This window comes from Prionailurus viverrinus, chromosome F2, assembly GCF_022837055.1.
Source record: "Prionailurus viverrinus isolate Anna chromosome F2, UM_Priviv_1.0, whole genome shotgun sequence".
NCBI classification, from domain to species: domain Eukaryota; kingdom Metazoa; phylum Chordata; class Mammalia; order Carnivora; family Felidae; genus Prionailurus; species Prionailurus viverrinus.
In genome coordinates, this window is record NC_062578.1 from 41,533,745 (window position 1) to 41,548,798 (window position 15,054).

The 15,054-nt window shown below is 38.2% G+C and overlaps 1 protein-coding gene across 5 annotated transcripts in view; it reads left to right on the forward strand.

Annotated features, from left to right (window-relative positions):
- Positions 1-15,054, forward strand: part of ESRP1 (epithelial splicing regulatory protein 1) — a 65,135-nt gene that overhangs the window by 26,266 nt on the left and 23,815 nt on the right. For 4 of the 5 annotated variants that reach the window (XM_047841878.1, XM_047841879.1, XM_047841874.1 and 1 more), the window contains exons 11-13: positions 1,286-1,504; positions 3,723-3,921; positions 8,022-8,190. In XM_047841878.1, coding sequence (XP_047697834.1) covers positions 1,286-1,504; positions 3,723-3,921; positions 8,022-8,190 — 587 coding nt within the window. The remainder of the gene's footprint in view (positions 1-1,285; positions 1,505-3,722; positions 3,922-8,021; positions 8,191-15,054) is intronic. The other variant, XM_047841875.1, reaches the window with a different exon arrangement.

Below are 15,054 nucleotides of genomic sequence, written 5' to 3' on the forward strand. Positions count from 1 at the left end.
TTCTAGTATTATAAACAAGTAGGCATGTTCTAAACTAAAACAAAAGTAGACCAGAACCTTACAATAAGGTTTTGCCTGGCAGTAATCCTTTCTCCTAAATATACCTGACCTCTCATTCATTGTCAAGATAGCTGAATTCCATGACTTTAAAAGATAGTCAAGGGGCACCTGAGTGGCTCGGTCAGTTGAGCATCTGACTTTGGCTCAGGTCATGATCTCGCAGTTCATGAGTTCAAGTCCTGCATCGGGCTCACTGCTGTCCATGCAGAGCCTGCTTCAGATCCTCTGTCCACCTCTCTCCTTCCCCACCCCTGCTTGCTCTCGCACACACTCTCTCTCAAAAATAAACATCAAAAAAAAAAAAAAAAAGATAGTCAAGATGTTCTGTCTTGCTACTATCACAAATTCACATGACAACTGATTATTTTGATGGTCACCAAATGATTTTTTTCTTTCATTTTTACATTACCAGTTATTCTGTTTTGGGCTTTATATGTTATTATAAATGTGGCGTTATATAATCCAGAGTCATTGTTTGACCTGTGGTTCCTTTATTATGTCATTCTCTTGCTTGAGTTTGGAGGTAGAATGTGATAACAGTATTAAGGGAAACACTGTGTCTGGTGAAATGAAATCTAATAGATTGCTACAACTGTCCACATTTAGCAATATGTCTGGTTTTTATAAAAGCAGTATACTTTCGGGGCGCCTGGGTGGCTCAGTCGGTTAAGCATCCGACTTCAGCTCAGGTCACGATCTTGCAGTCCGTGAGTTCGAGCCCCGCGTCAGGCTCTGGGCTGATGGCTCAGAGCCTGGAGCCTGCTTCCGATTCTGTGTCTCCCTCTCTCTCTGACCCTCCCCCGTTCATGCTCTGTCTCTCTCTGTCTCAAAAATAAATAAACTTAAAAAAAAAAATTAAAAAAAAGCTGTATACTTTCAGGATATGTGTCCTGAGACAGAGATGTACTTGTCCAGTAGACAAGTCCTTAATCTAAGCGTGTTGTATTGTGTGTGGCACATGCCTCAGCAGGCATCTGACAAAAGTAGGGATCATGCTTTCCCAGCTGAAAAGCATGGATCCCTTTCTCCATAAGTGCTTCTCAAGCTTTAATATGCTTATGAATTACCTGGGGATCTTGTTAAAATGCAGGTTCATATTTACGAGGTCTGGGTTGGAGCTGAGGAGACACATTTTTAACAGACTCCACAGCGCTGCTGGTGCTGGTTTGCAGACCATGTTGGAAGAGTAAGGCTCTAAATCACTTCTCTTTTGCTTTGAGTATAGGTGCTGAATCGATTCTCTTCGGCCCCTCTTATTCCACTTCCAACCCCTCCCATTATTCCAGTACTACCTCAGCAATTTGTGCCCCCTACAAATGTTAGAGACTGTATACGCCTTCGAGGTCTTCCCTATGCGGCTACAATTGAGGACATCCTGGACTTTCTGGGGGAGTTTTCCACAGATATTCGAACTCATGGGGTTCACATGGTATTGAATCACCAGGTAAGAAAGTTACTTTCGAACGCTGACTTGCTTATTTTTATGATCAAAGGCTCTCTTCCAGTAAAAAAAAAAAAAGAAAAGAAAAAAAGTACAAATGTTCATCAGCTGTGTAGTAAGTCTTTAAGGAAAGATTTAACTGTAAATGGAGGAGGTCTTTAAAATGGACTCCAGAAAGAATGCTATCATTAGCCTGGTAATTTAAATTCAGCTCTGATTCCATCATTATTTATATCGGTCAAATTATTTGCCTCAGGAAGGAGACAAATACATTATTAGTCTAATACAACATTTTTCTGAGCTCTGCTGTTGTAGTGTGAAAGCGATTATAGACTGTATATAAACCAATGAGCATGTCTGTGCATCAGAGTATTTTATATTTATAGACTGTTTAGAAATGGCTTATTTTATATGTATGACCTCAAATGACATTTAGTAAAATGCGAAGTTAGTAAGGATTTGTATCTGTACCACCTGGAACAGTATGTGATCATAACAGGTGCTCAAATGTATTAATGAATTGTGAGAAGTCTCCATCAAAGTGGAACCAAATTCTAACTGTATACAAGTATACTTATGAGTATATTAGCAGTAGTTCCTGGCTTGGTGTCCTTTGATTTTTGGTTAAATAAAATTAGTCCTATTTGTTGCTGAATAATTTACCAGCATTGTGTGCTATTATAAGCAGGACAAAATTTCTAAAAACCCCCAAGCCAAGCAATTCTAATTAAAATTTTGGAACTCTATTAAAAGCAAAGTTGAATTTTTGAAAATGTTTTCTTAGTATTATGGTTTAAATCTAGATTTGTATTGGAAGTTCCAACATTTTTCTAAATTGCTAGTCTCTGGCTTTCTCTTCTCATGTGGAGATTTGGTCACATTCATAACCATAATCCTGTCCCACTGGAAAGTACATCCCTCTGGGGATGAGGAAGCAGAAAACATCCTGAGCCTCTGGCTTGGGTTTCCACACCAGCACATGCTCATTCTTACTCGTATGTCAATATTAAGCTACGCAACTTTTTATCTTACACATCCTCAGCATGCTTCACTGTGGGAGTCGTTTTAAATAAAACCTCCCCACAATTCAGCATCACCAGGGGATTATTTTGTTTCTCTTCGAGCACCATTTCTAATAACCTAGGGGCTATTATAATTCTTTGATTAACCACAGTAGACCTATTTGTCTCTTATTGACCCACATGACCTATTATGATTGCACTTGGGAGAAATGCTTCTTTAATGATGAACAAGCTTTTAGCTGCCTCAAAGATGTTAGGTTTCCATCTTGGACTGGGTTTCCATGGTATCCCTAATTTCCCTGGTATGGTAACTCTTATGGTAACTTGCATGGTTATAATTTGCACTACATAGTCCCTTAGAGATTTTTAAAGAAATCCATAAAAAAGGAATCTTAAAAACTGACTGTGTCTTTTTCTCCCCCACAAAATGTCCATGTTAAATAAAGCCAAGGTGTTCTGGTTCTGTGAAACAGAAATCTAGTGTGGTTTTAAACAGGATTTTTAGCAAGCTATTAGTAATAGAGGAAGTGTCTATAAACACCTGTCTGACCAAGGTTTAAGATGGAGGTGCCAGGGAAGAGATGAAAGAAGGGCTCCCACGCAAGACTTTTAGTACAGCTTTCACCAACCCCCACGGTGCTTTGCATCTCCCGTTTCCTTATCCCCCTTCTCTATTCCTAAGCCCACTTCACCACCTAGGCTTCAGGGAGAAGGGAAAGGGATGTTGCAGGTCAATGATAGACAACTGAGAGCCAAAAGAGAACACTGGTTTACTCAGCTTCTTGTAGGAGGATACATAAAGCTCTTATACTGGTTCTATTCCTAGCTTTTCTCAATCAAATAAGATTTAATCAGGTTTCTCAGAAATGCAAAACCCAATGTACAATCCTATACTTTGAAACCACAGTTACAAGGAGACCCTTTCAAAACCCTGTAAATCTGATACTAACTAATAGAAATAAGAAAGGATCACTTTTAGCTACAAGCCCTCAAAACTGTTTCCAAGGTTTTGTGGGCCATTCTGGTGATTAGGTGATGAAATGCGAATCAGATTTCAGTAGACAACACTTGTCACCCAGATTTTGTGGCTAAAACGTCTGTACTATGGGTGATTGTCACTTTGCATGTTTTGTAAGCAACCATTTCCTTGTTGAAGGAGACAGTCTCCTTTTGTTTTTATTCTTCCCCCACACGCTCAGGGCCGCCCATCAGGAGATGCCTTTATCCAGATGAAGTCTGCGGACAGAGCATTTATGGCTGCACAGAAGTGTCATAAAAAAACCATGAAGGACAGATATGTTGAAGTCTTTCAGTGTTCAGCTGAGGAGATGAACTTTGTGTTAATGGGGGGCACTTTAAATCGAAATGGCTTATCCCCACCGCCATGTAAGTTACCATGTAAGTTTTTCTTGGGTCTTGGCGCTATTCTACGCTATATGCTGGTAGGTGCTTAAGCTGCTTTCATAACTTTCTGTGCCCCTGGTTCTTTCTAAGGCAGGTGAGATGGTTACATAAGGCTTTCCCATCTGAAATCGGTAGTATCTGGTAATCATTTAAGACCTTGGTTGTGGACACCCATAATTAGAGATGCTACGAATACCTCCTTTCAAATTATATTCTTGCTTTTCCAGTGATAAGCACTTGATTTCTGAAGCTTAGTGTGCTCAAGATAAGCACTGACTCTGAGAGGCAACCTGGCTATGTAGATATTTTAATACGCATTTAAAGGTAAAATAAATATGGCTGGATCCTTTTTCTTTTCCTTCTGCTTTTTTTTTTTTTTTTTTTTTTTAGAAGGGTGATTGATGCCCATTTTGCATTTTTAATTTTTTGAGCATTAAGTATGTCTTTGCAAAGGACAACCTGGGGAGCATTTCTCTTGCTTTCCAGGATATCTGTAATGAGTAAGTTAGTAAAAAAAAAAAAAAAAATATATATATATATATGTATATATATATATGTGTATATATATATATACGTATATATATATATGTATATATACACACACACATAAATGCGTAAATAAATTAGCCAAAGTTTCCATTGGATCGCAGGATCAGTGCTTAATTTCAAGCCATGCTCTTGCTCATTGGCACCTGGGTGCAAGCCATCTGGAATCCTGTTTGAGAGGAATAAGCCCTTTAGTCTGGAAACCACGTTCTGGATAGTGAGGGACATTTGGGGATCTTATGTTAAAACTTGAATCTTTTTGACACAGTTTTCACTTTTGAATAAGACATACCTTGTTAGGAGTCATACTGGGTATGTTCAAAGAATGTAGCACTTGGAATGTAGTTCAAAGATGACTGAGAAAGCAAACTGGATTATGTGCTTGATCCCAATAAAATGAGGAGTGTTAGGACATTGCTTTCTAATAAAGAGTATCTTTACCAATGAAACTATTTGATAAAGTATTTTTCATAGAAGATTCGGTGGGGCTTAATCCTTTTTTTCCCCCTTGGACTTCCTAAATGCTAATATTCCATTTACCTGCTGCTTGCTGTTGGTGAATAGGAGTTGATGACTAATGGCTATCAAGTTTTGAAAACTTGTGATTGGGTTTAAGCAGTATCTTAAAGTAATCTTAGTCCTATGTATCCTGTCCATAAACCACTGATAATATCAGTAACTTTCAATTTCCTTTAGTGATAATGTTATCAAACATTGTGAGATAAGGGAATTTCTTCGTGATGTATAACCCAAATTATTCTGCTGTGGTATCCTTTTACTTCTCTCTTCCTAGTGGAAAACTGGTCAATACAGACTTTCTTCTTAAGACTTCATTTTTCCCCCTTTCCTCCTACAAGTCCTAAAATAATAGAAAAAATTTAAATTTTTTTTGTAAAAATAGATTTCCATGTATTTTAATATTCTTCAAAAATTTTAACCCAAATTAACTACTTACAAGTGGAAGACATACTCATTTAAAAAATAAAAATAAAAAATAAAAGAATTCTAATCAATACATTGTAATATTATGCCTGTTCTACTGGAGTTTTTTTTCCCTGCCAACTCTAGGTGATTTCTTATTTTTACAGCAACCAAAAAACTTAGGGAAATTGCATATATTTTTTTATCTACTCTCAATGACTAAAGAAGTTAAAATAGTGATTGGAAATTCCCCACTGAGGAGTTTCTTGTTCAATGTGGAAAGAAATGCTGCTACAGTGTCAGTGGTTTAAAGTTTAAAACATTAATTTGTTCATTGAAATTGAAGGTGAATTCCACTTTTCTAACCTATGAATGTATACATCTGATTTTCTCTTAGGGGTATAAGAATAGCTCTTTTCAATTGAGGAAAATCCAAATCTGGGCAGCCTAATCTGTTTTGTTATCAAAAATTTCTACCTTTCTTTATATTGTCACATAATGAATTACTTGATAGTTCAAAAGCAAGATATAGGCATAAGCTTTATAATTTTCTGTATGACTTAATGCCTCAATTTGTTCCCTTTTGTGGAGTCTTGAAGGCCAGGAATCATAATTTTAAAATTTATGTACATTAAGGACCAAACATGCATCACAGTTTTTGTTGAATTATGAAGGAGATACCTAAAAGTTGAATAGGAGATCAATATGTTGGTCTTTGGTTTATGTACCCCCACTCAGACTCTTACTCATCACTATACATGTGTAGAAACTTTTAAGAAAAGCATAAGACAATAGAGATTTTCCTGTGAAAAGGTATCCCTTGGGCCTCTGTTATTTACAAACTGTATTAGATAGTTCCTGGTGTAGAAATTAAAGTCAGGAATTCCAAATTCAGGTCACCCCTCAGTTATCTCTTCTGTTGGGTGCAGATGGCCTGGATAGTTATATTCATCCCGCTTGATAAAGCCACTGTCTAGTAATGAGTCTGATTTAAAAGGGTTATGGGGCCTGGAAGATGTTGAATAACTGGAAGTTAATAGAATTTCATCCTTTTCTATTTTCTGTTTAAACTGAGCTTTTTATCAGCTGATGCTTGGAAGCCTTGAACATATATTTCTTGAGAGTTATTTTTCAGGTTATATGTGGTCTTTTGTTCTTTTTTTTAATTATTATTTTTTTATATTAAATATGATTTATTGTCAAATTGGTTTCCATACAACACCCAGTGCTCATCCCAACAGGTGTCCTCCTCAATGCCCGTCACCCACTTTCCCCTCTCCCCCACTTAATTATTATTTTAGAGAGAGCATGGGTGAACAGAGGGACAGAGGGGGAGAGTGAGAGAGTGAGAGAGAGAGAGAGAGAGAGAGAGAGAGAGAGAGAGAGAGAGAGAGAAAATCTTAAGTAGACTCCTTACTCAGCACAGACCCTGATGTGGGGCTCCATCTCAGGACCCTGGGATCATGACCTGACCCAAAATCAAGAGTCAGATGCTCAACCAGCTGAGCCACCCAGGCACCTCTGTTGTCTGTTTTTTAAAAACAGGTCCAAAAAGTTAGATTAGCTTCAAATCCCACCTTCTGGGTTTTGTTTAGGTGGAAATAATGCAGTTAATCTATTCTTAGATCCATTCACTCTGGTGTCATCTATGCTTGGGCATAATGCATGGAACTGGTTAAGTTGTTTTTATCATAACAATTTGCATCTCATGCTTACTACAGAGTAGTTAATAAGATGAAAGAACAGCATAGCTCTCAAAAGGGCAACAACAACCCAGCTTTTAATTTGAAGTTATACTAGATGTGAGTCCTGTGTTTGTTTCCTCAAAGGGTTAGTTTGTAGTAACTGGCACTCAAGAGTAGAAAATAAAAATCAGGGGTGCCTGGGTGACTCAGTCGGTTAAGCATCTGACTTGGGCTCGGGTCATCTCGTGGTTTGTGGGTTCAAGCCCCATGTCAGCTTCTGTGCTGACAGCTCAGAGCCTGGAGCCTGCTTCGGATTCTGTGTCTCCCTCTCTATCTGCCCCTCCCCTGCTCGCTTGCTTGCTTTTTCTTTCTTTCTTTCTTTCTTTCTTTCTTTCTTTCTTTCTTTCTTTCTCTCTCGCTCTCTCGCTCTCTCGCTCTCTCTCTCTCTCTCTCTCTTGCTCTCTTGCTCTCTCTCTTTAAAAAATAGACAAACATTTAAAAAAATCACATCATGAAATGGTTGAAAAGACGTAAAAGTTCACTTGCTAATTGGTTTCTCCCAATTTCCAGGTATTCGGGTTTTGAGATTATTTTTAGGTGTTATCTGTGTAATCAAAAGGAAGTTATTTGGACATTTTAATCAAATTTTGTATGAAGGATCAGGATTCAACGATTGATGAGTTGAAGATTCACCAAAAAATTACCAACCTTAAAAATGTTTTTACAGATTTGTAGGAGATTACACATTTGAGAAAGTTCACGTTGGTATAAAGAATTCAGAAAATATTAAATCTATGCAATAATAAAAAAGCTGCTTGGGATGACAGAGCTAGTCTCTTCAAAATGTATGGATGTGTGGAACGCTGACCTTATGGCTTTAGTGTTAGCATATGTGTCAGTTGTGACAAATGGGTCTTAAAGTCTCTCTCTTTGCTTATTTAGGCCTGTCTCCTCCCTCCTACACATTTCCAGCTCCTGCAGCGGTTATTCCTACCGAAGCTGCCATTTATCAGCCCTCTGTGCTTTTGAATCCACGAGCACTACAGCCCTCCACGGCATACTATCCGGCGGGCACCCAGCTCTTCATGAACTACACTGCATACTACCCCAGGTGAGGCTCGGGTGGAAGTGGAAGCGAAGGACAGAAACAAAGGACTCCTTTGATGGCCAGTGCCTGGGTTCACAAAAGAATATTGTCTGCCATTGAAGGTTAGGATGGCAGGCAGCAGCCTCTGTCCTATCTCTCTGACCACAGAGGTTGTTTCGAGACCAAAATAAGTTTATTTTTTCACCACGTATTGACAGGATCTTTAGGTTACTCACAGAGACAAATTTCCTTTGTTTCCTGCTCCTGTCTTAGGACCATAAGTAAGTAGCACTGTAAGTATCGCAACAGCGTGGCAATATCATGTAACTGGATTTTAAAACAGGAAAACCCATAAGAACAATTATATTTTTAAGTAGCATCAATTCATATGTCGGCCCATAATAAATAAAAACTTTTAAATTTTACAGAACTTGTATTTTGTTCGCCCCACCCACACCCCAAACCAGTACTAACAAGTCCAAGATGAGATTCGTCAGTACTTTTCTTGGAATCAACATAGTTTTAATCCAGTTCATTCTTTTGAGTTCTGTTCAATTTCTGGAAGGCAGGAGGTATAATGGAGAGAAAGCTGTTGGTCTGGAAGTTAGGAGACCTAAGATTTAGTCTCAGCTCTTATTCTAACTGGGGCAAGTCACTTAAGTTTTCTGGTTCTTAAAATATGATAAGATTGACCAAGTTTTTGAAGTCCCTTTCACGTCTGACTGCTTGTGAATCTAACTTGGATGTATAATGACATCTCAAAATTTTGTTAAATTTTCTTTTCAAAAAAACTGTTTAGCCAGTAACCGGTTCACGTTATTAGAATAAAATTTTACTTTGGTGCAAGCAATATTGCTCAAAAATTTTTAGCTTATCTCAGGCCTTATTTTTCCTTCCCAAGCTATTTGCATGTTTTGAGTACTTCCACCAATATGTAAGTGAAGTTTTTTGATAAGTGATCTGGAAGTAACCTATCCTATCCCCATAGTTGCCATGTCACATTGTAGTTTTCTTCCTTCTCCATCTAGTTTTTGAGAATGGAGCAGAAACTGTAGAATCTCTAGTGGTGAAGCTTGTAACCACAGTTCATTACATTTGTTACTTAATTAGGCATTTAAAAAATATTCACTAATGTTATTATACATGTTCTTTTCTTTCTTTCTTTAAGAGAGCACATGAACAGGGGAGAGGGGCAGAGGGGGATTGAGAGAGAGAGAAGGAGAAATAGAGGCTTAAGGAGAACCACGCTCAGTTCAGATCCCACCATGGGGCTCCATCCCATAACCACAGGGTCATGACCTGAGCCAAAAATCAAGAGTCAGACGTTCACCCGACTGAGCCACCCAGGTGCCCCACAGCTATTCTTTATTCTACTGGGGAAGAATAGGGAGGAAGCAATAATAGTCAGTTGGCCATCTTTTGAAGGTTTGAAGAAGCTCAGAAGCATGAATGATTGTTCATGGTTGAGTACTGTGTCAGGTGCCCAGCCGAGTCCCAGTCTGTCACCTTCTCTGGACCCTGTGACAATCACTTGGCTAGTAGTGGGTTCTGGTTATAAGAAAGATCTTTGTCTACACCATCAGAATGTCAGGAGTGAAAAAGCATTGTTCCTTTGGGTGCTATTTCTCAACTCTAGAATACATTTGCAGAGTATTCTATTCCACTGTTGACTTGTAAGCTGGATCCTATGAAAAGAAGGAATCCCTTAGAAATAGCTAGCTATCGTGGTAAGATGGGAACTTAAGTCTTGAATGGAAACCCCAAAGGCAGGAGGAACTGACATTTATGGCTTGATAGCTCCTGTAATTTCATGCCCTTGCCTGTAGGTTAATTTTTTTCTAGTAGTTTTGAAGTTGGTAAGGTCCTCTTGTTAAGTCTAAGAGTATAGAAATATAGTGAGTAAAAGTAGACTCCCATTTTATAAACCTCTAAGTCCAGAAGCAATCACTCTTATTGGTTTGAGAATACACACATATGTTTGCATTTCTAAATAGTGTGGCATACTTAACATGTACTGCTCATTTGTTCCTTTTTTATTTTTGGGAGAGAGAGTGGGGAAGGGGAGGAGAAGGAGAGAGAGGGAGACAGAGCCTGATTGGGGGGCTTGATCCCACAAACCTGGGATCATGACCTGAGCGAACATCAAGAGACAGTACAGTCAACCGACTGAGCAACTCAGGCACCTGTTTCTTTCCTTTTTTTTTTTTTTTTTTAACCTGCTATGAGAGGTTAAAACTTCTGCATGATGTCACAAGGGTGAAAATACATGAGAATTTAACAATTCCTTTATTTTTAGACCTCTAATTTTAAAAAATTTTTCTCAGGGCACCTCGGTGGCTCAATCAGTTGAGCATCTGACTTTGACTCAGGTCATGATCTCACAGTTCGTGAGTTCACGCCCCATATTGGGCTCGCTGCTATCAGCATAGATCCTGCTTCAGATCCTCTGTCCCCCTTCCTCGCTGCCCTTCACTGCTTGTACTCTCTCTCAAAAAAAAAAAAAAAAAAAAAAAAAATTTTTTTAAACATTAAAAAAAATTTGTTCTCTATTAAAGTTTTTATTGATCTTTAAGTACATCTATTTCTGTAGGACAATTTCACAGAAATGAAATTTTTAATCAAAGATCATGTGTATTAAATTTAAATTAATACTTTCAAATAACCCCTAATATAGTTCATTATTTTCATTGACATTTCCCTAATTGTAATGAAATTGCCCACATAAACAAGGTGTTGAAACATGGGAATGTCCTCTTATTTATACTGCAAAATCTAGAATAATTTTTAAAAATGAACTCCAAAAAACTATAAAATAGTTCACAGCTTTGGAATAATACCACTAAACTCTAATCTGACATGACTATAAAGCATTTGAGGCTATTGAAAAATTGCTGCGTAAGTTTTCACGTATATTTTGACCATATTCCCTGATAAATGGAGGAAGTCTTAAGAGAACACATGTGAGGCTAAAAAAGGATATTAATCAGAAGTGTTGGAGTTTGTGTCTCTTTTTAAAGATTTTTAAATTCCCTACTTTTTTATAAAATATGTCAGTTTGACTTGAAATTAATTTAATGTGTTCATTACTTTAAGAGTTTAAGATGCCAAGTATTTTGCAGAATTTATAAAGCATGTCCCTCAAAAAGAAGTGATTGGTTTTAACTGTTTAAGATTTTATTATTATTATTATTTTTATTTTATTTTGACTATTCTCTGCCCCTGACATGGGCCTCAAACTTAGGACCATGAGAACAAGAGTTGCATGCTCTACTGACTGAGCCAGCCAGGCACCCTGGTTTTAACTGTTTTTGACTTTCAATTTAACTGAGCAAACTATTACTTAGTACCTCTGTGTGATATCTGTTGGGAACATTAACAAAACCTGGACTCTTTCTGGTATAGAGCAGCTGACGGAGTATGTATGTAACCCTGTTCAAAGTCAGTGCTGTCAGTGGTCTCCTTCAGCTCAAGAGCATTTGTCTTTATTTTGTCTCTAACTTGGTCTCTTTAAAAATTTGAAGATAAACTCCAGTGGCTACTGCTCTGAGATATGGCATCTTTTATCATAAGGATTTGGGTTTCTTGAGGAACAATTTAAGGAGAAAACATGAATTGTTTGTTTGTTTATTTAATGTTTATTTTTGAGAGAGAGTGTGAGCGTGCCCACGCTTGAGCTGGGGAGGGGCCAAGAAAGAGGGAGACACAGGATCCGAGGCGGGCTTTGTGCTGACAGCAGACACAAACTCAAACTCACGAACCTCGAGATCATGACCTGAGCTGAAGTCGGACATTTAACCAAATGAGCCATCCAGACGCCCCATGAACAATTTAATACTAAATAAGTTTTTGGCAGTTTAAATGTGTGGCTGTGACAATAACATCATGAAGAGTAAGTGAAATAAAAGCATATGTGGTTTTTATTTTCTGTTTATGGACATTCTTTCTCCTCCTTTTTTTTAAGTTTGTTTATTTTGAGAGAGAGAATGTGAGCGAGCACACCGGGGAGGACAGAGAGAGGGGAGAGAGAGAATCCCAAGCAGGCTCCACACTGTCAGTGCAGAGCCCCACGCCTGGTTCGATCTCATGAACCAAACAGTGAGATCATGACTTGAGCTGAGATCAAGAGTCCAACACTTAACCTACTGAGCCACCCAGGCACCCCCAATTCCCCTCTTTTTGGAAGACCGTTCCAGTTCCTTAGTATCCTAGAGCTTAGCCAAGGGTACAAAGAAGTTAGGCCAATATGTTCATGCCCACCCTGTTTACCACTCAAAACTCTGTTAGATCACACCTTTTCCTCTCCAGTTGCATGAAGTCCCACCTTTTATTCTGATCTTTCAGTTTTCTAGGAAAAGCGTATTCTCCTTTGCATCAAAGCTGTAGCACCGGTGAAAAATCTGCTTTTTAACTCAATGCCATCTAATTTAAGAAAAGCCAGATTAACATAAATGTCTTTGTATGCATCACCTCACCTTTTGTAGGACACTAAAAAAGTAACATATTCCTTGGACCAAGAAAGAGGACAAGGGATATTTTATTTTATTCATGAGTGTGCTTCATTTGCATGCCCATGTGAAAGATTGGGGGTGGTAGAGATTATTTCTTTCCTGGGATAACCATTTGTTATACAATCAGCTTATTTCTACCTAAGCAATGTAGATTTAGTAATATTGAGGCATTCTGCACTGTTTGCTTTGTTGTACAGCATTATCGTATTCCATTCTGGAATTCTTTGCATTTGAACCAAAAAAAAAAAAAAAAAAAAAGAAAAAGAAAAACCAAGCCTCTGGGAGATGCCTATATTTCATATTTTCAAACTTAGCTTTTGAGAGAAGTATAATTTAATTCACATGCAATTGTAATAAATACTAGGGAGAGATCTCCTATACACCCTACCTAGTTTCTCCCAGTAGTAACATTTATCTTCTAGTCTTTAAGAAGAGCCCAGGTGTAGTAATCAGAGTATGGGCAACTGCCATACAAAATTCATAAACAGTGCTGAAAATTAACCTTGAGATTATTGATTTCAGATGAAAAAGTCAAGTCAGATCAAAAATTTCCTACATGAAAATTGACTCCAGACTTCACCCTTGCTGGAATTCAAAGAGTCACTTCTGAATACATGGTCTTTGTAACACTGTGGTGTTGATGAATGTTGTTACAAAGGTTGTGCAATAATTTTGGCAAGGGAATATTTCCTAGGTTAATGTGTTGTAACTCATCAGAGGGGAGAATGTATTTCATGAATCTTTTCACTTAACCTATTTCTCTAACAGACTACATAATGCTTTGATTTCTCTTTTCAAGAGAAATCTGGCAAGTCTTCAAATTAAGAATATTGTCACACTATGACTACCTTGATTTTGAATGTCATCTGATGACATTAATTTGTGTTACCAATGTTTAGTAGTTTGTAATTAGTAAATGAGGAAGGGTATTATGAGGCTTGTTTTCAACAGAGTGTGTATTATGAGTGTTCTGATGTGGTAGGCATCTTGGCCCCAGTATTTTCTTTCTTTTTTTTTCTTTTAATTTTTTTTTAATGTTTATATTTATTTTTGAGACAGAGACAGAACATGAGCAGGGGAGGGGCAGAGAGAGAGACACACAGAGTCCGAAGCAGGCTCCAGGCTCCAAGCTGTCAGCACAGAGCCCGACGCAGGGCTCAAACCCACAAACCGCAAGACCATGACCTGACATGACCAGACACTCAACCGACTGAGCCACCCAGGCACCCCAGCCCCCAGTATTTTCATATATCTTTCCCTGTTCTGCAAGAATTTTTGTAAGACTTACTCAAATACATTGGGTATTACAAAATTAGATATAAATTCGAATCTGGGAAAATAAAGGATAGAAAAGAAATGTTTGGGTAGTCTTGACAATAGACTCTTAGGCTATTGATATGGGAATAACAATCTTGAACTCTGAGCAGGTAGTCAGATGAAAGGAAACCTATATTCAAAACTCCTAACTTCAAAGGAAAGGAAGTCATAACTTCTCAGAAATATAGGTTTTCTCTACATTGGGTTTGAAAAAGTTTTTAACTGGACAGAGAAGACATGGAGTACTACAGTGGAGGGAATCTTCAACAGCTTTATAATACACTTATTCATGTGTTTCATTAAGCAATTTCTTAACACTGTCTCAGTGCAGCTTGTCCCAGCAAGTGGTCATAAATAATGTCTTTACTTCTTGTGTTCTTTTTCCCTTCATTTCCTCTGCCTCCCCTCATTCTTATTGGGGTTGCACCCAGCTCAAGTGCAGTCTCTCCCTTTTTTTTTTCTTTTAATATTATTTATTTTGAGGGGGGTAGAGAGAATCCCAAGCAGGCTCCACCCTGTCAGAGTAGAGTCCAATGCAGGGCTTGATCCCACAAACTGAGATCGTGACCTGAGGCAAAAGCAAGAGTTGGACGCTTAACTGAGCCACTCAGATGCCCCTCAAGTGCAACCTTCTTGCTTATGTGCCTACGGTACAATCTTTCCAACCACAGGACCTTTGAGTTCAGTGTTACCTTTTTAGTCCTATCAGTTTTTTTTTTAACCTTTGTGGCTTCTGAGTAGAAGTTACATTGTGGACCTCCTATACGCATGAGACATTGATAAACACTTGCACTTGAGAATCTGAAACCTCACTAACGGTATAATGGCAGCAAGAACCCAAAACAGTAACGACTGAACGATTGAATGTAAAGATTAAGATGAGTTACTAGTATAATCTGCTTTTGATGGGTAGCTCTTGTTTATGGTTTGTTTTAACGTTTATTCATTTTTGAGAGAGACAGAGTGTGAGTGGGGGAGGGGCAGAGAGAGGGGGACACAATCTCAAACAGGCTCCAGGCACTGAGCTGTCAGTACAGAGCCCGACGCGGGGCTCAAACTCAAG